The sequence below is a fragment of the Gasterosteus aculeatus genome, chromosome X, assembly GCF_964276395.1.
Source record: "Gasterosteus aculeatus chromosome X, fGasAcu3.hap1.1, whole genome shotgun sequence".
NCBI classification, from domain to species: Eukaryota; Metazoa; Chordata; class Actinopteri; order Perciformes; family Gasterosteidae; genus Gasterosteus; species Gasterosteus aculeatus.
The window spans coordinates 1,859,863-1,881,628 of NC_135698.1; the positions used below are offsets into that span (position 1 = coordinate 1,859,863).

The 21,766-nt window shown below is 51.3% G+C and overlaps 2 protein-coding genes across 15 annotated transcripts; both read right to left on the reverse strand.

Annotated features, from left to right (window-relative positions):
• Window positions 1-113: 113 nt before the first annotated feature.
• LOC120809263 (exocyst complex component 3-like protein) lies at window positions 114-8,394 on the reverse strand. The gene is made up of 15 exons (XM_078082212.1): window positions 6,805-8,394; window positions 5,428-5,600; window positions 5,131-5,350; window positions 4,833-5,039; window positions 4,408-4,604; window positions 4,103-4,321; window positions 3,934-4,004; window positions 3,287-3,404; window positions 3,049-3,174; window positions 2,729-2,829; window positions 2,517-2,630; window positions 2,151-2,421; window positions 1,788-1,943; window positions 1,548-1,681; window positions 114-1,440 (listed from the first exon to the last, which is right to left on the reverse strand). The coding sequence occupies exons 1-15, from the start codon at window positions 6,845-6,847 to the stop codon at window positions 1,254-1,256; spliced, it is 2,337 nt and encodes a 778-aa protein (XP_077938338.1). The 5' UTR covers window positions 6,848-8,394; the 3' UTR covers window positions 114-1,253.
• Window positions 8,395-8,900: 506 nt separating this feature from the next.
• LOC144382925 (anillin-like) lies at window positions 8,901-20,418 on the reverse strand. 14 transcript variants are annotated; one of them, XM_078082222.1, is made up of 24 exons: window positions 20,292-20,417; window positions 18,714-18,795; window positions 18,414-18,572; window positions 17,912-18,007; window positions 17,133-17,317; window positions 16,885-16,977; window positions 16,164-16,248; window positions 14,829-15,950; window positions 14,149-14,492; window positions 13,978-14,045; window positions 13,701-13,830; window positions 13,483-13,618; window positions 12,948-13,124; window positions 12,704-12,830; window positions 12,519-12,567; window positions 12,378-12,431; window positions 12,269-12,301; window positions 12,161-12,182; window positions 11,935-12,044; window positions 11,040-11,093; window positions 10,548-10,634; window positions 10,253-10,360; window positions 10,012-10,145; window positions 8,901-9,871 (listed from the first exon to the last, which is right to left on the reverse strand). In XM_078082222.1, exons 2-24 carry the CDS (start codon window positions 18,787-18,789, stop codon window positions 9,706-9,708), a joined length of 3,615 nt encoding a protein of 1,204 aa, XP_077938348.1. In that variant the 5' UTR covers window positions 18,790-18,795; window positions 20,292-20,417; the 3' UTR covers window positions 8,901-9,705. The 14 variants fall into 14 exon arrangements, with proteins under 14 accessions (XP_077938348.1, XP_077938349.1, XP_077938351.1 ...); XM_078082223.1 differs by having other exon boundaries at window positions 18,714-18,817; window positions 20,292-20,400; XM_078082225.1 differs by having other exon boundaries at window positions 20,231-20,304.
• Window positions 20,419-21,766: the final 1,348 nt, after the last annotated feature.

Sequence of the window (21,766 nt, forward strand, 5' to 3'; positions counted from 1 at the left end):
TTTAACCATTAGATATAAAATAAGACAATTCTTTGTTAGTAGTGAGGAAATATACAGGATTAGGTAGGAAAGGCGGTAAAGTGAACACAGACATAGTAAAAAAAAAACACATATTCAATTTGATATTTTTTATTCAAATATCGCACTTTTCACAATATTTTTGCACAATTTCAGAAACGGTGAATAAACAACAACATACATTTATACTACTACTAATTGAAACTACAGAACATACAAAGCATATGCAGAAATAATAGCATACAAAATAAAAATGGAAAAAATCGCAATATCATGAATAATATAAAAAGAAAAAACAGGACTCTTAAGGCACAAACTCTTAACTACGGACACATATCACATGCAATGCAGGCTGTTACTATTCTTCCAGCCTTTATCCAAAGAGTATTTATGTTTTAGATACATTTGAAACTCCAAACTTTGGCTTGTAAACTTACATTTGGCAAAAAACAATCACTAAATGTATGATATACAAACATTGAGCGTCGACTAACATCTAAATCTGTCATCTAAATGTTTTGCAGGGTACAACTTGATTATAACCCTAAATAACACCACGCTCATCTTATTTGTGTAATATTTCTTGGGTAATCCCTTACACATATATATATATATATATATATATATACATAATATTATATATATATATTATATATATATATATATTATATAATATGCGGCATTGCACCGCAATATATATATATATATATATATATATATATATATATATATATATATATATATATATATATGTATATATAATTTTATATATATTATATATATATATCCAGTGTGGAGGAGACAGACAAACTGAGAACAGATATCCCATGCTGGCCTTTGGTGGAGGAGATCAGCATCCACGCAGGTATCAGACCTGAGTTCACCTGTTCAAACTAGTTTGGCTCCATCGTCCTTCTGTTGTCATCTGGAGTAAATTACAGAGACTCTGACGCAAAACCTGCATGCGTATGTGTTTTTAAACGGCACCACAACTGCAACTGCAAAAGGAATAACATGAGTACCTAAAAAAATAAATAAGTTTGCTTGACAAAGCATTTATTTATTTATGTCTTTACAACGTGCTTTTAAAAAAACAAACAATAACAGCAGAAACATAATACATAAATACAATAAATACAGATTAAAAAGCCCAATATGAACAGCAGGACGGGTCCTGATCTTTGTCCCTTTGTCCACGAGCAATGGACTTCGCTGGGACACAGGTGGAGGCAGCGTCACACACACTTGGCGGTGGGCAGGCAGAAGGCCATGGTGGAGGGCGGCACCAGGATGTCGGTGAAGATGGGCCGGTACCCCGCGGGCGGAGGCGGGGCGCTCTGCTCCAACAGGTCCAGCACCGCCCCCCTGATGTCCCTGGAGACATCACCACGGATGTCCAGCAGCACAGACACGTGCTCTTCGCTGCGGGGGAACGGGGGGGGGGGGGAGAAAAACAAAAACACACACACGGCCCATGAAGTGCAGCTCGTCCGATGATAAGCGGCGTGGACGATGGAGGACTCACTCACCTGATGTCGGGGTACTTGGCCGCGAGTCCAGAGACTTCCAGAGTGAGCATGCTGGGGTCTTTCAGTCGGATGAAGTCGGCGAGGACGGGTAGCAGGAACAAAGGGTTCACCTCAGGAACCGAGCCTTCGCCCTCCTGCACACGGCAACGCGGGAACGATGAAGACGGCAGCGAACCCGCGAACCTGTCTCATCTCCTAACGGCCCGTTTGTAACGAGAAAAAGAGTCGGCTGCCCCTCACCAGGCCGTGGAGGACTTCCCTGAACCGCGCGTCGTCCTGGACCATCTGCTGGGCGAGCTGCCCCCTCTCCTCGGCGCTGCGACACACCAGCCTCTTCTGCATGAGGGCCCGGACGTACTCCACCACCGTGAGCCACTGGGCCTCCTCCTGCAGGCGCTGCATGGGGAGCACGCACACAGCACACGCTTTGGAGCGATGGCGGGGGTTCAAACTAGTAAGATCGTACCACGTGACTTGCATTAACACGCATCCTGCACGTTCATCTGCAACCGCTGAACCTTTGGACAACATGCCGTGGACAAAATGTGGCCCCAAAGCAGCCGTACCGCTGAGGAGCCGAACGCCATCCGCGCGGATTCAGACCTGTCTGCAGGGCGGCCGCACGCGGCCGTGCATCTCCACGTGGCGCTCCAGGACGTGGCACAGCTTGGGGGTGGGGTCTCCCCGGACCAGCCAGGATCGGGTCAGGAGGCCCGGGAGGAAGGGCTGGAGGTCCAGCAGGAGCTGGTCCATCGCCAGGCGACACGCCCGTCTCACGGCCCGGTCCAGAGCTGCCAGGGGGTTGGGAGGGGTCCGGGAGAAAGCTCCCGCCGAGCAGGACGACTGCTGCTTCTGCAGACGCTCTGTGGAGTTTCTGCAGTGATGGGGACGACCAGTTCAATCACGCCGCCACCAAACAATGTTACGCTCTGTGTGTCCCAAACATCTGCGCGATAAACCCCATCTCACTTGAGGATGATGCAGTTGCTGATGGAGGCCAGCAGATAGTGGAGGTAGAACTTATTCTTGTTGCTCGGATCCCTGCGGTGCTCCTTCCCAAATTCCACCAGAGCTTCTCGAAACCTGGGATGTGAAGGGATGGAGGTGAAGGTAAGGTGGGGTCAGGGGGGGTTAATGCTTCCGTGCCTGCGGCCGCAAGCTCAGCCTGCACCAATGCGCACCTGTTCAGGAGGTTCTCCATCTCATGCAGTCCCATCCGTATGGTCTGATCGCGCAGGTGCTCCCCGATCATCCGGGCCACCCGGGCGTTCTCCTCCAGCATCTGCCACGGCCCCACAAACAGACCAGCACAGAACATCACCCTCTACTGCAGCAACGTGTTACTGCTGAATACTGTGTTCCCGACAAGGCAGTTCAGAGCGAGAAGGGTTGGAAGAAGAGACAAGGTTTCACTCCTTTTAGGACGGATCTGTACTCGGACATTTTCACTGAGGATCTAGCTGGTAAGATGATAATATCGATAAGATGTGTGCGTGTTTACCTGTGTGATGATGGTGGGCAAGCTAGTGTGGTAGAAACCTTCATGGTCTGTATCTGGTTCCTGGTCCCTCTGCCAGTCTTGCAACTCCACTTGGAGGGCTTTGTGCATCCACTGCGACACACTCTTCTGCACGCGCACACGCCAGCAGTTTTTATTTGGTTGATGGCAACTGTCAATCATATAGATCTACAGCACCAGTGTTTTAGGGCTTTGCGTAAAGAAGAAGTGGTGAACTCACCCGAACGCTCTGCACGTATTTGTTCTGCAACTGCTCCAGTCCCCCGGCGGAGACCAGAGGCCCCAGTTCCAGGTCCTGCATCTCAGCCACCAGCTCTGGGTCGCCCATCATGTCCGGGCTTCAGACAGCGACATCGCCACAGTCAACAGCTTTACAAAGAGCTTTTCTCCACACGCATCCCTTTACTAACCTCACAAACCCCAAACCCGAGGTGTTTACGAGGCATGAGGTAAAAGATTTAATAGATTCAAGAAGCTCTCGAGGAAAATCGTTGCTTCTGTGACGACGGAACATTGCGGCATCGAGGCGGGACGTAGTGGAAGGTGGATTTTTGGTCCATCCGTCAACATGAGCTCAGAGAGACGACACCCACAGGACGCCGAGGGAAGGATGCAAGATGATAAGCCAGAGAAGGAAACGGGGGGGAAACATGCTTTTGTTAAAAAAAGCAATCGCCTGGAACTGAAGTGAAAGGTCGAGAGTCTGCAGAGACAACGGACAGACTCTTTTATAGCGGACAGCTTGCTCATTTGCTCGGACGCGTTCGATGACCCGCCCCCCCCCCCCCCCTCCCCCCGCCGGACTACAGTGTTCTAAATGTACCCAATGCACGCAAAGCAGAGTCCACGCAGGCCCCCGAATCTCACCCGTTGTAGATGTGCAGCACCCAGTTGAGCACAGCAAAGATCTCCCCGCTCTCCAGGTCCCAGCCGCTGACCTAGACCACAAGCACCCATTACCGACGCATGTAAACGGTGGGGCAACGGGGGGCAACGGGGGGCGGGTCCCTCCCTCCCTCCCTCCCTCCTCACTGACCTGCAGCAGGTGAGCCTGCAGCCAGCGGTGGCCGGCCCTCAGGTAGGCCCCCGTCAGCCGGTAGTGCGGCGGCACGCAGTGCTCCAGCAGGTGGCGCACGGTGGCCAGGTCGGCCATGACGCCGTGCTGCAGGGCCGCCAGGTGGCCCGCCAGGCCCGGGCCGCGCGCGTGCAGGTAGGAAACGCTGCGGAGACGCGCCGAGACCGCCTCCTCCAGCACCTGGGGGGGGCAAGGCGACGGAAGGGTTACTGAGATGGGGGCGTTTGTTGGGGGGGGGGGAAGAAACTCGACGGTGTGCCGCGTGCCTGGAAGAAGCGCGCCCTCCAGCGGCGGGGGCGTCCCGGCGGCGGCCCGCCGGGGTCGGTGGGGCCCCCGCGCTCCTCCAGCGCGGCGCGGTCCAGGGCCTCCTCCCGCTCCACGATCCTCACCGCGGAGACGAACGGCGTGGGGTTCTGGCGGGCCGAAGCCAGGGCGCCGCTCACCACCGCCCACAGTTCCTTGCCTGCGGCGCCCGGGAGGACGCGGGGGGGGGGCGGAGAATCCCATTAATCGATGTGCCTTTGCAGAAGCGAGACCCTTTGGTTCCTTTACGCGGTTTTCTGAACATGAAGTTCCTTCCCAGCGTGGAAACCGGGAGGAAAGATGACGGACACGTGTACATTTCCATCTCCAAATTTCCAAAAAACAAGCAGAGTGACCGCGTGGCGCCGACGTGAACGCGGGTCCTCACCCAGGGCGTCCACCAGCCGCCCGACGCCGGAGAAGTATCCGGCCACCAGCTCCCGGTCGCCCGCGCTGAGCGCGCTCCCCGCCGCCCCGCCGGGGAGCTGCCGCAGGACGTCGCCCCGCCAGCGCTCCAGATCCATCAGACGGGCGTGGGCCTCCAGGAGCCGCCGGGACTCCACCAGGCGCTCCGTCTCCAACACCATGCCCCGCACTGCGGACGGGAAAAAGAGGGCGGAGGTCATTTCCTCAGACAACTCATGCGGTGTTGGTTTGCCCCCCCCCCCCCCCCGATGGGACCTCACCGGAGTAGAGGCGCGGCAGGTTGCTGACGGCGGCGAGCAGCTGGCGGTGGCCGACGGACACTTCCCTCAGCCCCTCCAGGGTCTCCGCCGCCCCGGCGTTGCGACTGGACTCCAGCCCCGCTTTCTTCAGGGCGTGGGACGCGTCCCTCAGCTCCAACCGGGCCTCCCGCAGCTGCTGCAGGCCCCAGCCCACCCCCTCCAGGTACGACTGCACCATGGACTGCGAGGAAAGAAGCAGCAGCATCGTTTAATAAACGGAGGCGACGTCGTATCGAGTGTGTGTGTGTGTGATGTCACCTTTAGCCTGGCGTGAACGGAGGAGGTCCTCTGACTCTCCCTCTTCCTGTATTGGCCCAGTCGCTCCAGGTGCTCAGGCCGGCAGAAGACCCCCGAGGCCCACTTCAGCGCCGCCCCGCGGGCCAGAGACTCGGCCCGCTCCACCTCCGGCCACACCGCCGCCGCCGCCGCTTCTGACCCCCGAGCACAGAGTCGTGTGAGCGCACCAGGCCTCTGGAGATCTCTCCTCACTTACTCAAAAACAGCATTTTTTTGTTGGCTCGAATGTCAAATTTGTTTAGATCCTACAAAAGGGAATGTCAGAATTCCGTGGAGAACCATACGCATTTTTCCCCAAAATGTAAAAGTGCGGAGGAGGCCTGATTAAGTGGCGATGATGCAGTCAAGGCGCCGTTCAGCTAAAGAGGGAAATTATAATGATGCGTTGAAATATCACCTGGTTAAATGTGTAGTTACTGAGAAACTTGAACGAATCCAGATGTTTGAGGAGATGAATAGACTAAATACAAACGCAGATGATTTATTCGCTGCCATTAAACTACCAATGACCAGATGTGTTTTACTCAATGAAAATAGAATCTTTCATTTCATCATTATTGGATAAACTTTGACCCTTTTTTTGGGGGGATAAGCGAGACCTCGTGTCTCAGGCAGAGACAACGCTTCCATTCGGGGGACTCGTCCTCATTGGTCTTCGTTTTGACTGATTACGCGAGTTAGGACTACAACGGGACTGTGTCTCTCTCACTGGAGGTCACGGGACTCCCTGCTGTTCCTCACCACACGCACACGCACACGCCGGTGCTGGACGCTCATCTGCAGCAACAAGCCTCCGGGCTCAACAACAACAAGGCCGTTAAAACCACTAAAAACAGTAAAAAGTTCTCCGTGTTTGCGTTCGACTCCGGGAACAGGAGGCCGACCCGTCGACCCGTCGACCCGTCGACCCGAGGTCGTGCACGCAGGGCTGTTTCTAATGCACGTCTCCTTCCTGAAGGGACACGCGTGCGTCTCACCGACAGAAAGTCCAAAGATGCTTCGGCGGTCGGATTATGCAAACTTCAGGATCCCCGTTGGAGGGTTTGAACGGACGAAAGGGACTAAATGTCTGGTTATTGATACGTCTGCTGCACCGACTTGACGCCTCATCACGCCGACAGGCAAACGCCCGCCAATCGACGATCACTCAACGCCCGAATAACTCGTCATTCAAACCTCAGGCAGCTTTCTGTTTCGCCTCGAAGACCACCGTGTCGCCGCATTCGTCCTTCTCTCGCTATTGGCAGGCTTTAGAAGAAATGGGCGTCGGCCTTCCAGCGATGTTGTCAACTGGCAAAGTGTGTGTCTGTGTGTGTGTGCGTGTGCGCGTTCAGGTACCTTCTGGTTGGTCTCCTCCATTCTCGTGGTCCCCGGCAGACATTGAGTTTGGTCCTCCGACAACTGCCTTCTCCCCCGAGGCACTGAGGGCGAGGGACGCAAATGAGAGCGAGGAGAAGGCGGCGGCGTGGAGGAGAGAGGCCACAGATCCATTCTACTGACTGCTCGCTCTCTCTCTCTCTGACACACATCCTCTGCTGAGAGGCCAGCAGGAAAGGGAGGGAGCCGGGGGAGGAGAGGGGAGAGAGTGCTGTAATTCTCAGCCCTATTAGCTCAGAATATTCGCCTCAGCGTTGTGATGTAAAAGCTTTCAGAAAAATATGTATATATGTGTATGTATGAGGTAACAAAACCATCTCCATGACAACTGCGCTAACCCCAGGGGCCTGCAGAGGCCTGCAGAGGCCTGAAGGGGCCTGCAGAGGCCTGCAGGGGCCTGCAGGGGCCTGCAGGGGCCTGAAGGGGCCTGCAGAGGCCTGCAGGGGCCTGCAGGGGCCTGCAGGGGCGGAGTCGTCAGACCGTCATTAGTGAGACGCGACGGCTGTCCTCTCCGATCCAGCTGCCACCACCAGTGGGAGGTTTGGTGTCTCCTCTGCACCGGCCGCCTTGTTTACGCCTCAGAGCTTCCCGGACCTCTTCGGAAGGCAGCGGGGAGCGTGCCAAGTCGGGATGGGAGGGGGGGGGGGGAGGGCTTTCAGTGCCGCACTTAACATTCGTCTCATGCACGTTTAAAGTGTGTCAGTGAGGTACGCTTGGAAAGGCTACAATGTGTTCCCGTGTTGTTTTTGTGAGAAAGGCGCCCTATGATTTACTTGGACCCTCCCCGTGACTCAGTCCCAGTATCTCCACAACAGTGACTAAGCATTCAGCCATTAAGAAGATATTTGAAACATGCAAACGATCGGTGAGTTCCCACCAGGTCAGCTGGGTTTCGGCCTCGTGATTCCTAACTTGTTGTTTTGGTCTTCGTCAGCTGTGTGATGCTGCTGCTGGAAACGAAACAATCCTTTAACCTTCCTCCTGTTGAGGGGGGCGCGGGGGCAGGAGGGGCAGGGGGGGAATCGTCTTTTGTTTGTCCCAAAAAGACCGACCACCCCAAGCCTCTGCCACTCCGTGCCAGCTCCATCACAGCCGCGAGGCGAGGAGCCGAGGCTGGACGCCAGGATGTTGTGCAGTCGGGTGTTCCTGTCAGGGCGGGGCCCTCGTCGCTGACCAGCTGTGCCCGGCCAGCGTCTACAAGCCGGCCTTGAGGGCTGTAAACAGGAAATAAAAAGGTGAAGTCCAACAATTCAGACCCGATGGCGGCGATGGAGCTTTGGTCCTTTTGGACCGGCTGGCATCTAGTGCCACCGTGAGGACGCACTTTGTTCTCTCGTGCAATGAAAATGTAGAGAAAACAGTCAGAATGAGTCAGATCAGAGTTTTAAGACCTGACTACGAACATTCCAGAAGTGAAAAATACCTGCAGCGGTTGACCGTATAGAACCTCCTGCAGTACCAGGTTACACGGCTGTATGAGCTGCACCGACCCCCCCGTGGCTGTAACCACATCGGGTTCCGTGACAGCCAGCAGCGCCGGCAACCAGAGGAGCCGAGGGACTAACAGGAAGTCTAATTCCAGACCACTTCCTGTATGACATTCCTGAGCGGAGCCGCCTTCCTGCCGCTCTCCGACTCGACTATCGTACGTATAGCGCGACTATGGCTCCCCGCCGCAGTGCTTTATGTGTGCAGCCGTATGCAAACCTCAGACGCCAGTTTGTCTGAGACCGCTTCAAATGACCGTGACGCTGAGAGCAGCACTACCCAAGATGAAGAAAGAGGAAATATCTTTATATATATTATATTTTTTTATTTATATATAAATATATATATAATAAAAAATAATAGAAAAAATATATATATATATTTTTTATTATATATATAAAAAAAAATAATTTTTTTTTATATATATTTATTTTTAAAAAAAATAAAAAAAAAATAAATAAAAATAAATTAAAAAATAAATAAATATATATATATATAAATAAATAAATATATATGCCCCGGCTTCTTCGTGAAAGACCCCTGCTTGTATTAGTCAAGGACGTAAACCGTTTCGTAGCCATTTCAATCCATTTATTGTACAGACAGCTCCAATGAATGCATAGAAAATGAGTTCACATGAATATTGTGTAGAGCAAAGAGGGACAGACGGACAGGTGGACGCACACGTAAAAGGAGACAGACATCAGACCAAAGACACTACGGTCATTCTTCTGTCGTATGATGCATAACGTGGGTTTATATGCCACCCGAAGGGCTCATACGTGTGCGGTAATACAGGTGGGGTACCTGGAAGAACCCTGCGAGGCCGCGGGACGGAGAACCAGGCGATTGTGGCATTTGAAACTGTTCACAGCCAAACGTCCCCCATGATGGACACGCCAACAGGAGCAGCGCGTCCTCACACCTCTCCCGCCTACATTAGTCCTTCAACACTGCACATCGATACACATTGTTCATCCTTCGAACGGCTACAAAAACACAATATGATTTGCAATACATGTGTAAATGATCTCAAATATATATAGAAGCTAACAAAAGTTTTCCTGTAGCTTCCAAAAGTGACAAAATTTTCTAGCCAAAAAAGGCTAAAGCAGCTGATTCGCCCCCCAAAATGTCAAAACAAAACTAGTTCCAAATCAAATAATGAAGAAAATAAGAATATGAAAGTTAAAAAAAAAAAAAAGAATGATTTCAGATTAGGCAGGAAATAAACGATGGGAAAATCAAATAGATATAGATCTCTTAAAAAGGAAATAATATATATTTCAATTGCTAGACAGGCGATGAAGAAGAACGTCACCTGCTGCCACTCGGAGGTAAACAAGGTAAACTACGAGGAGGCGGACGTGTGATTCACAGAATGCTCTCCCTCAGCTTCCCACTGCTGCACGCGTCCGACTGACCGGCCGACACTGGAGCTGCAGACGTTTGCCTCCACGTGTTGAAGTCCAACAGCGACTGATTGAGCTTCTCCATCCAGTCCAGACTCTCCTGTTTGCTGTCGGCTGAGAACCACAACCTGAACAACAACAACAACAACAACAACAACAAGCATCAGCGTGGTGAGAGAGGAAACAACTCGCAGGGCGAAAGGCCTCCTACGAAAACATTGATCACAGTCCACTTTCCCCCCCCCCGCAGAGGTCAGTGTCCCCTTACTTGGCGCCGGCGTCCTGCTGCTCGGGGACGCTGCTGACCAGCTCAAAGGTGAAAGGTCGGGCACACGCGTCTCTCTTCACGCTGCGGACGCAGCGGCTGCGGGAGCTGGAGAGGGAAACGCTGCCCTCGGCCTCCTGGGACGTGGGCACAGGGAACAAGGCAGTGGCTGAGGAGCGACTCGGGCTGTGGGGGGAGGGGGGTGGGGGGGGTGGGGGGTGGTCTACCGGGGTTCCGTCCCTACCTTGCTCTCTCGGTCGTTGGGGTTGTTCCAGTGAAACATGTCGCAGCCCACCAGGACAAAATATCGGCGACGCCACACCCCGAACCCACCGACCAACTCGAACATCGTCTGGAAACAGATCCACAGGACAGAGAGTTCGACTTCGCCGCTCCACAAAAACAAACTGCACCGGGGCTCCTAAACACAACCCCCCCCCCCCCCCCCCTTCTGTCTGTAAACATGGGTCTGGATCAGGGGGTGAAAAGGGTAACGGTGTAATCGTAACGTAGCCAGGCAGGTTTCACACATCACTGACCAGGAAGCCTTGGTGCTGGACGTCGGAGTGACCGTCGCTGTCCAGTCGCAGGTAGATGTTGCCCTCCAGGGGCGAGAGAAAAGGCACCTGCAGTCGCCGGGGGGGAGGAGGGGGGGAGACGCCGCGGTTAAACGTGGAAAACAGGGAGAGCAGCGGGAAACGGGAAGAGGACACGACTTCTCATTCCAACATTCTTAAAAAGAGCGGCCACCTGGAATCCAACTACTCGGACCCGTTACGCACGACAAATAGGCGTCACCGCGGCAACGGCTGCTGTTACCGTACATTTCAGTGAGAAATGTGCAGAGAATAAAACGTCAAAAGGTTTATGCACCAGGAAGGAAATGTCCCTCTAATCTCTAAAGTCAATGCAGTAAGATTGTCTTTGATTTTTGACAAACTTATGAAACAAAAGTTGCTGCACAAACAGATTTCATATCAGCGCCAGACGAACACGGTAAGTCGGCAAAAGGCCGACAGCGGCGTGAAGACCTTTTCCTGAAATTCCTCCCCGAGCAGCCTCCTGATTTTGCCATCAAGTTTCATCTGAGGGGGAAGAAGGGAGACAGAGAAAGGGGGTGTGTGGGGGAGGGGAGGAGAGGGGAGACACGTTACATCACCCGTGAACCCGCCCATGTGTGGAAACATCAGACAGAATCCCAAAAGCACCAAACGGGTGGAAAGCGGTGCTGAATGAGTCACGCTTTACCTCCCTACGACTAAAGAACCCTCCAACTTACCGTATTTTCCGCACTAAGAGCCGCACGTAAAAGCCTCAAGGCGCCAAAATGTTTCAGTATGAAAAACCAAAAATAATAAATATCTAAATAAAAAGGTCTTTCACAAACTAGTTATTCCGCCCTTAAGTGTCGTAAACGGCGTCTCCCTCACGTCCCGCCTTGTTGCGCGAGCTCTGACTGTAGAGAGAACCCCCATTGGTCGATTTCCGATCTCATAATTATCCTCCAAATACGCCCATTTTGAGCCTTTGGTACGATACGTCTCCATTTCCAATCTGGCGACACCGAGCAACCCGGCCGCCGCCACTAGTTGCGTCGTGTGCAGCACGTGGTTTGTGAAAGAGAAACAGAAATATCCCACGAAGCAACATCCCGGACGTCTTTGGGGATCCCTGCCGGACGCATTTTTTAGGTCTCAAAAAGGAGGACATGTCCGGGGGAAAGAGGACGTCTGGTCACCCTGGCATAACGCAAACCTGCAGCAGTTGATGCGTCTTTTAATCCGGTGCGCCGTATAGTGCGGAAAAATACGCTACAGGAGATTATAGTTGTTTTACATCGCTGAAAGTCTCCAGCAGCCTTTTGGTTGTGACCAACAGTCACGCGTCAGACACTCAGACGTCTAGAAACACGCCGGCAGCCGTTACCTTATCCAGGGGGAACTTGCTGTGTCCCAGCGAGGCCAAGGTGATCTGATGGGAGCCGACCAGAACAAAGTTGCTGGAGCGAGAGGCGTTGAGAGCAGGGGGAGCCGCAGCTGAAGAGCAGACAAACACGACTTGAAGCAGTTCTTTTCGTGTCAGAAGACTCGCTGGCATTTGAGCGCTTGGAGGAAAGGATCCCTCCTCGTGCTTTAACGAATACTCCACTTACATGTCACACTGTTACTGGATCTCTGTGGCAAACGGGGAAAAAAACGGGGTTCAGGTGCAATGTGGAAAAACGGCCGGCGCGAAGCGCGGGACGGGACGGGACACTCACCGTGATGGTGTTGAGCAGCTTTCTTGGCGTGACCTGAGGAGCAGAGGACAACATAACGGACGCCGCCGGTGGTTTCACACCCGGCTCATTATCGGCCCCACTGACTCACCCGCGACTTGGTGGAGGTCTGATCCGCGCTGGACTTACTCCCCGACACGTGCGACTAGAGGGACAAGGCAAACGACAACGCTGATGTTCCATGACTGTGCAACGGGCGCGGCCGATAGAAAGGGAGGACGTGTCGTCTCACCAGGCTGTAGACCTCGACGTCAATGGCAAAGGTCGAGCGGATGTCTTTCCTACGGGGTTAAAAACACGATTACATGCAATCGTCTACAATCACATCTGGGTCGTGGTTTTAAAACCTCATCCTCGGTTGTTTGAGCTGAGCGGCCGTGGAGGCGAACGAGACGAAGTCCCCGCAGAGCAGCTTACAGCGTGACGGAGGTCTGGAAGGAGATGGCGTCCCCGCTCTGGGCGTCGGCAGCCGTGGCCAGCGGCGTGGCGACCACGTTGCACGGCCCGTAGCGGATCAGCACGAAAAAGTAGTGGCTTGGCCGACCTACAGTGTTCCATAGGACGATCGTTTTGAAGCAAAGAAAAAAAAAAAAAGAAAGGTTGTCGCTTTAATCCTGAAAATCGCATCGGAGTAGCGTGCACCATGAGGCCGGGCGGGTACCTGTGCGCTTGTGGGAGGAGCAGACAAACTCCACCTTGAGAGGCAGCTGGATGTCTGCGATGCGGACCGTCCCTCTGCAGGGCTGCTGGGAAACGCGCTCGCCGTCTCCTCCGGACTCGGAGGTCCCCTCCTCCCGCAGCCTGGACACCTCCGCCAGCAGGGCCGAGCGCCTCTCAGCTGAGACAACGGGGGACACAGGGGGGGGGGGGGGGGGGCTGTCAATCAGTCCGGCTTACATCCATCCCGCGGCCAACGGCGTTAGTTCATCAGCTTTCACTCAAAGTCGCTTCTATTAGAGGTCCTCAAAAGCAAGAAACACACGATGAAACTAAACTACTGGATATTTCTGTGTGTCAAAGGCCTTGAAATAAACCCGACCAACAATTGGTTGATATTTACACAACTGGGAAATACTTCCGGCACGGAGGGGCTCAGATACTCAAATGCCGGCTTTCTTTTCCAACCAACAAATGGATGGATGCGCCTTATTCTGCTGTTCTCGTTATCTAACGTATGAAAGATTAAAGAACCTCACAGGAGACGAGGAGGAGCTTCTCGGCTTCGGCCTCCTCCAGCGAGCCCCGTCCGTGCTCCTCGTCGGTGCAGCAGCTCAGGGCCTGCAGGGTCTGCTTGATCATCGTCTGCAGCCTCGCCGCTTCCTCCCGCAGCGCCTGGACAGACGGGACATCAGCGACACTGCGCACACGTTTACTGAGTAACACGCAAGAGCTCACGGCGCGGCGTCGCCCCCACCGTGATCTTCTCCTTGGTGCTGACGGAGGTCTGAGGTCGAGGCTTCTCTGCAGCTCGTCCCCGGACATCGGAAGCGGCGCTCGGCGCGGCGGGCAGCGCGCTCTGCCGTTGTGTGCGGTAGTCCTCGATACTGAGAACACCGGGAAAAAAAACGAACGGGACAGAAGACGAATCAACGAAAGGGACCAAGTCGTAAAGCTTCACCGTCTTTCCGCTGTGAACCGTCACGCAGCTTCGATGCGTTGGGCCGAAGACGGGGGGGGCAAGTCGTCGTTACCTGTACAGAGGAGGAGGCGGGGGCCGCTCGCCTGGGGAAGGGTCGCACTCGTGGCTCGCCGCCCGCCGCTGGTGGTCAAACACGGGACACATTTTTCTTCACACGGGTCTTGAATTGATACACAGGGGAACTCAAAACGTCGCAACAGATCGAGTGGCAGGTCCAACGTACCAGGGGGGTGACCACGGCCGCCACGGACCGACTGAGAGGAGAGAGGATGCCGCAGGGAGGGAAGGTCAGCTCGTCGCTGCTGCTTTCAGGCCTCCTGCTCCCATCGCACGGCTTTTCCTTGGACTCGCCGCCGCCATCGCCATCCTCCTCCTCCTCCTCCTCTTCCTCCTCCTGCGGTTCGTCTGGCTCGTCCTTATCCCCGGGGGAAACGCCAATGCCACTGTCGGGGTCTTTATCTCCCCTCCTCTCCCCATCCACCCTTCCAGCACATTCCAGCACCTCCTCGAACATCTGGTCGATGATTTGGGACGTATTGGTGTCATGGGAAGAATTCAGCTCAGCATCTGTGGGGGGAAAAAAAAAACAAAAACACACGTTCACAAAAAGGTGTGAGGGCACCTTCTGAAACCGAAAAACCAACTGGGTGTGAAAGTGAAGAACTTAAGAGCTTCTTATTTCGTTCCCTCTCCTGTGAAACACCAACTGCCCACATACCCAAGCTGAATGATTCGGGGAGACACCCAGTTCTCTAAATAACGTCCGTGCACGTGTGAAGGTGGGAAAAGCATGTTGGGACGTCTAGACACCCGGCGAGTCCACTGTGTTTCCAGTCTACCCAGTTCGCCCCCCCCCACCCCGTGTGACCCAGGAGCTTCTGGTAGTCCCCGGGCCCGTCTCACCGTTCGTGCCGCCGCCGCTTGCGCCGGACCCCGTGGAGGCGTTCGCCTCAGACCGGGCGGAGTCGCCGACGAGCTCGGGCTCCGGGGCGAAGGCGACTTTCTTTGGGCGCCCCGCTCCCTCCGCTTTGAGGGGGCCCGGCCCGTCTGCACCGCCCCGCCTCCCGCCCAGCGCGTCCCGCTCCGTTTGCTCGCCCTGCGAAAGGTGATGCGACCCCGCGACCCGCGTCGAACTTCCATCGGCGTTAGATGACGCCGCCTCAACCTCCGCTCCGCGCTCGACGTCTATCTGGAGCTCCGTGCAACCAGTCGGCGTTTCCGCCGGAGGAGAACCCTCCGTTTCGCGCTCGCCGCCGCCGCTGCTGCTTCTGTCCGACTCGACATCCGTGTCGTCTCCTTCGATGCGAACTGACTGGATCTCATTTGACTGTCGATCAGCCCTTTCAACACATCCGCCTACGTCTTTCTGGCTTAGTTTTATGATACAAACATCGACGTCTTCTGTGCCCGCTCCGCCATGAAGTCCCCCACGGGACGCTTTGTCTCCACCCGAATTAGACGGGCGTCTTACGGGTTCATCTGAAGAGCTTTGGGACTCCTCAGGTCTACAATTCCCGTCTTCCTGCATCTCAACGGGGCCGTCCCGCGACTGACATCCCCCATCCGGGACGTGTTCTGCGGCACAACCTGGTTCCACTTTGTCCACTCTGGATGATTCGAACTCTCTCTCCTCCTCCTCCTCCTCTTTGACAAAAACGTCCTCCTGTTCTCCATCTGCAACGGACTCTTGCCCGTCTCGAGGATATCGCCACAAACGCAGCTCCCCATCCTCCGACAGCTCAATCCCCTCTCCGCTGCACGAGGAGCCGCCTCCTCCGTCGCGCCAAGACAATTCGGTCGCCATGGAAACCTCGACCGCTGCCACACTCCGCCCCTCGCCGAGAGGGGCTTCGGAGAAACTCTGCTCCTCGTTGAAGCACAACCTCAACACCGTCTGTGGTTGTCGGGTCCCCGACGGCCCGACTTCATTTCCTTCCTCCTCCCCGATTTCACCCCTTTCCTCCCGTCCCGGGAGCAGCTGCTCCTTATTGGAGCGGTCAAGCTCCACGTGAGCGTCACAGCCACCTGTTGGGAAAGCAGTCTCATATCTTAGCAATACGATAGCCAGACATTTGCATGCATTTGTTCGTACGAGAGCCCCAACCTGGATTTTTTGGGGTACGACCATCAACGGGGGGGGGGGTCAGGCAACAGCGCAAAAGCACTCAACAAGAAGGCTGCCATACTTATCAAACTCGTTAACCAACCAAAATGACCGTTTGAATGCAAAGGCCTCACCGGTGCCACGTGAAGATCGCTCCTCTTTACACGCCGTGATCGCGTCAGAGAAGCTGCAGTCCTTCAGCCCAACGTCACAATTCCTCTGCCGGAAGCAATGGCATCAGCACGGGGGGGAAAAAACAGAAACGAGAGGCGGTTATGCAGAGCACGGGTTTAATGTTCGTCAAGGCAACATAATCACAGCAGATACAAACGCGAAAGAGAAACGTAATGAAACAGTGCATCTTGCAGTTGGTTTGCCGTCGTCGGTTATCCAATGACACTTGTCACTGCCCTGATACGTAGCGGCCACATTGCGGCTCAAGGCGTGACCAGAAAGAGGAGGGCAAGTTGGTCACAGAATCACATGCAAAGGAAGCGAATGGACTCTTGCTGTAGGTCCAAGAACCCGGTGTTCACATGCACTGACGTGTGAAGAATCCTCAAAAAAGAACAAGCTCACCAAGTATCCAAACAGACAATCACGTCCACAAAAGCACATTGAAGCAGGAGTCACCACTGGTCTGCAGCGCATGGTGCCCTCACTGTAGTGAATGCACTACATGCCACCTACTTGTAAATGTAATAACTATCGTATATCACTAGATATTTCTCAAGAACTAAACTTCCCCCCATAGGTTCATATAAATGGTAGTGGAACATTGTATTCAAACACATTAGACAGCAAAGCTGAAAGCGAGTGAGTTTGGTAGCGAGTCTACGAAATCAACAAACCCACCCGAGTCGTCGCGGGATCGGAGATGCTCCTCTTCAGCCAGGCGTTCTCACTGATTGGTTGGAAAGGCAACTGGTTCATCTCCTCTTCTCGTTCCTGATGAGTTCAACCACGACAGACATTCTTCAGTTCTTGTTCCACGTGATATGATGCGTATCGGTGACTTCTCTGATCGTTCGTTTGGGTTCATTCGAGTACGAGAACTAGAACGGCGTTAATGCATTTCTGCAGACAAAGGGTCCTAATCCGACCTGGTGGATGCGAGAAGCCTGCTTTGAGCTGGGTGCTGGAGTGCTGTGGAGTTTCTGCTGAATGGCGGACACGAAGTCGGAGCGGGTCATCTGGGGGGTGGTGGCCGGGCCCGTCGTTCGAGCGGTAGAAGCCCGGAAGTCGGGCGACTTAAAACGCTCCAGTCGCTGATGAAACTCCGCCTGACCTGAAAAGGAAATCATTTATTTAGACTCAAACAAAGAAAGAAAATAGGAAAAAAAATCAAAGTGCCTGACGACACGAGGAGCCTCGACTGGAGCAGCAGTGCATCTGCAGGAGGTTTGGCACATTCAACACGCTGCATTACTAATCTTTAGCGTCCACAAAACTCATATCAACGGGAGATGGAATTAAGAAAAGACGACAACAGGAGCTACGCCTGCCAGCCGTCATTCAACGTCACATTGATTCTCTTTAAATACGAGTGAATGGACTCACTGTGGATTTGTAGCATAACGCAAATACTCGTTACGTAAATATCCTAATTAATCAAAATAATTCAGAGAAACGTCTGGTCACTGTGCTGATTAAATATAGTTATGGCACGATTAGAAAATATCCTCAATTTGCATTAGCACACTTTATCAGGCTCCATTGTAACAGCTAGTTAGCTAAATACAGAAGAAAGTGTTTAATTATAAAACGTGCACTTTGCCAGTCGGTTAACGGAGAATGCGTGTAATAAACCGAATCAAAACCCTGGATTCTGTGATAAGCGTCATGGTTTTTTTTTCTATGTGTTGATCATTTGCATCCTCACCAATGGCAGCCTCTCTGAAGACCCTTCCATAGGGGGGGACTGACGGGCTGCACCCCCCAGGATCCGAGAGGCACCGCTGGGCCAGCGGAGATGCCCCTAAAACATCAAAACTACAATATTTATCCAACACACCGACACGCTGGATCCTCACTGATTGTTTAGCACCGTCACAGTGGTCGTGAATCCAGGAACTCCAGCTCGACTTGGCTGCCTGGCGTGCCACCATTTATAGACTTTGCTGTACGCATTTGGACGGATAAACACTGTGTTATTTCCACCAAGCTAAAGGCAACGCGTTCTAAAAACAACAGCTGTGCAAAACAGCATAACGTTATAGGGCTTTTTGTTGAATCCTTCTGATGTGTTGATGTCTTTTCATGGTCATTTCTGGGGCTGTAGACTGTGATCGGTATGTTGAATTGCAGTGTTGCAATTAAGTGGACCCAAAATGACAGACAGTGACTATAAGCACGCCCGCATCAACAGCAAACGGTCGGTTTACCCTCTCGTCTTCGGCTGAGCTGCTGGATCCTGGACCGGACTGACGGAACCATCGGTGTGTCCGGCTTGGAGTAGAACTCCGCCTGGAGTCCTGACGAGGATGGTTTTGGACTCTGACCGGCCGCCTCCAGGCGCCGCCGCTTCTTTTCATCGTTCCCCTCTGACGTCACAGAGACAAAAGTCAAATATCCTGCAGAGGACTTTTGTGATTTGGATAAAGATATGAGCCCGTTTTCGGCAATTGCTAATGTTGTTCTCTACTATTGGCCCATCAGTGCTTTTAATGCAGGCCGAAACCAACCTGATGTGGAGGGGACATTGTCTTCCCACACGGGTTCTCTCGGTCTTTTTAAAGCACTGTTCTCCTTCTCCTCCATTATGAGCTGCAAACAGTGAAATCACTGACTGAAATCATGAGCAAAAGAGTAATAATATATGAGATGATATCTTTAGAATGTTACTGCGGTCACCTCAGCAGGCACTCAGATTTACATGGTCAAGACAGACCGAAAACAAAACATTCTTACTGTAACAATTTAAATTCTCTGTTTGTACAGAAATAAATCTAATGTGTCAATATATGATCTGCAATAAAAAGGCCTTTCCAAATAATTCCAGACCATGACTGATGTACATGCGAACTATCCGTACAACAAAAATAAAATATTTTTACTGTATAAAAAAAACGTAAAAGTCCTATTTTTATATATTCTAGCTGCAATAAAAAGGGTTTTCTAAAAGAATTCCAAAAAAAGAATAATCTACATGTGTAAAGGACCTCTCCGACTACTCATATACCGAAAATGAAATAATTTTACCTTACAAATTTAGAGATTTCTCCAACATGAGAGTCCTATATTTGTAGGTTCCAATATTGAGATATTAGCTTTGTGAACATACAGATAGAAGACTTTTATTTCCGAGAAATCTCTAAATAAATTTGTACAGTAAAAATGTAATTTCCGGTATATCGGAGATGTCATTAATATACGAAGTCATTGTGTGGAATTATTGGGAAAACCAGTTTTAATGCAGCTCAAATATTGAGAAATACGCTTTTGAAAACGGAAAATACACTACTTTTATTTAGAATAATTCTCTTAATAGTTGTACAGTGGACATATTTCCTTTCTGGTATTTTTCTCTTTGACAAGCTAAATTCAGAACATGTTTTATACTAAATGTGAACATAATTCATTAGATCTCGTCTCCACACTACGCGATTAGTAAACGCTCTTGTTCTGAAATCCGGATGTTACGTCACCCGTCGTTCTGCGCGCGCGCTCCCGATCTGAGCCGTTTAGATGCGTTTAACGTGTCAGAATACAAGTGAGTTACGTCACGTAACGTTAAATAAATTACAAATAACAACGGTATCAAACCATTGGTAAAGACGCAAACCAACGTTGGCTTTGGCATGAAAAGCTCAAATGTTTCAAGCTGGCGCTCAGACGGTTTCACACCGAGAGGAAACGCTAATGTGGGATAAAAACGCGCTGCGTTTTACCAAAGTTATCTCAGGTCATTAAAACACGCCGTGTAACGTCATCACGTTACCAACAATAACGCTGAAATAACCACGCGATAGTTGAATTAGTAAGCTTGCAAAGTTGTCCGTCCTCGAGCAGTAAAAAACTAACTCGAAACATTGCTAACGTTAGCTCGCTAGCATTAGCAACGCTGTCATTCGATTCAAATCAGGGAGGCTCATTTCAAGCTAACCAAACGGCTAGCTATCCAAGATTGCCAGCGCACGGTTAGCTTAGAATGATACTTGACGCTGCATAGCATATGCTAACCAGATGTACCTGGTCTTACCTGAAAGGTAGTCTGTAACTACCGTCTATAATAACAGGTCAACTGAAAAACAGAGACAAACCTTTTTGTTGTGCAGTGATTTCAATGAGTCTCCTCCTTCAACTTTGAATTTTACCGGCTTCTTCTGACGCCTGCGTGCATAGAACTAGAGTACCGTAAATACACCAAGGCAGGCGCAGAGGAATCCGGAATACCCGCCCATTGGCTCGCGCTGAACAGCTGGGAGTGGGAGGGAGGGGGTTTTACCGTACTCACTAAACTAGACACGCAAAACCAGATTCAACAACTAGTATCACATATTGATCAGATACATGTATCCATCTATCTATCTATGTATGTGTGTGTATTTACGTTTATGTCTATGTGTACCTGTACACCTCTGTGTATGTCTCCGTTTATGTCTGTGTATGTGCATGTACACATACGTCTATGGTGAACTCCTCTTCCTCCTCATCCTCGCCATACATTTTAAGGCCGAAGCAATCTCTGCCGGTTTGACTTTTTACCTTTTTTTCATTGATTGTTGATCAATGAGTGTGTTCATTTGTTAAGCAGCAGTGCAGCCAGTGGTTTCCCATGACTATTTCCTAACAATAAAATTGTATGTATTGAACTAAACCTTTTAAATACAGTTATGGCATTTACCATAATAATCTAAAAATAGTTTTATTCAGACTTTTTGTGTGGCCCCAGGTCAGGAACCCCTGAAGTAAGACCTGAGTAAGATCTAGATCAAAACGTTGCTGAATACAATGTGTGGCGACACCGAACGCCATGACAATCTTTCCACCAACTACATACAAACAGGATGTAAAGATAAACAGTGTGTTTGTGTTCTATGCGTGTGGAGAGTTACTTGGAATCTTCAGCCCCTGTTGTGTGTCCCTTTGCAGTGGAACTTCTGAGGTGTCGTCTGGGGAATTCTTGACATTTTGTTTACTTGATGGACAGGGTCGTTACCTCGATCCCGCCACCAGAAAACGTCCCACAGAGGTGCGTCCTGGTCGGCGTTCACCGCAGAATGGGAGACACCTAACTTGTGTCAATGTTTTCTTTTACCAAACCCACTTGGGTCATTTTCCAGCGATAAGGGACGTTTCTACTTGGTTTTTAAATGGTTCTAGATGAACAGTTGTTCTGTCATCCAAAAATAGAATCATTCTATTGACCACAAAACATCTGTTTGTTATAATCCCATTCAAAGGCGTGTTAGGATTAAGCAATAAAGTTGAGGAAATATGATACAACTGCAAACAAAATACTGTGGGCAGAACGGAACCAGAGCGGTTACAGATACACGGGGTGTTTAATAAATAATCATTGAATTATCAACTTAAATGTTATATAGATTAATGTATGTTCAATTGTATCTAGCAACAACTCTGGAATCAAGAGTATTAAGCATTTTACAAAAGGGAAATTGCCTTTAGATTTTGATGAATTGTATAAATTGAACCTAGAGAATTGTAATTTCTTATTGATTGGTCAATAATAATACTTTACTATGTTTCAGTAGTGGACATTTTTGTGGGAGGA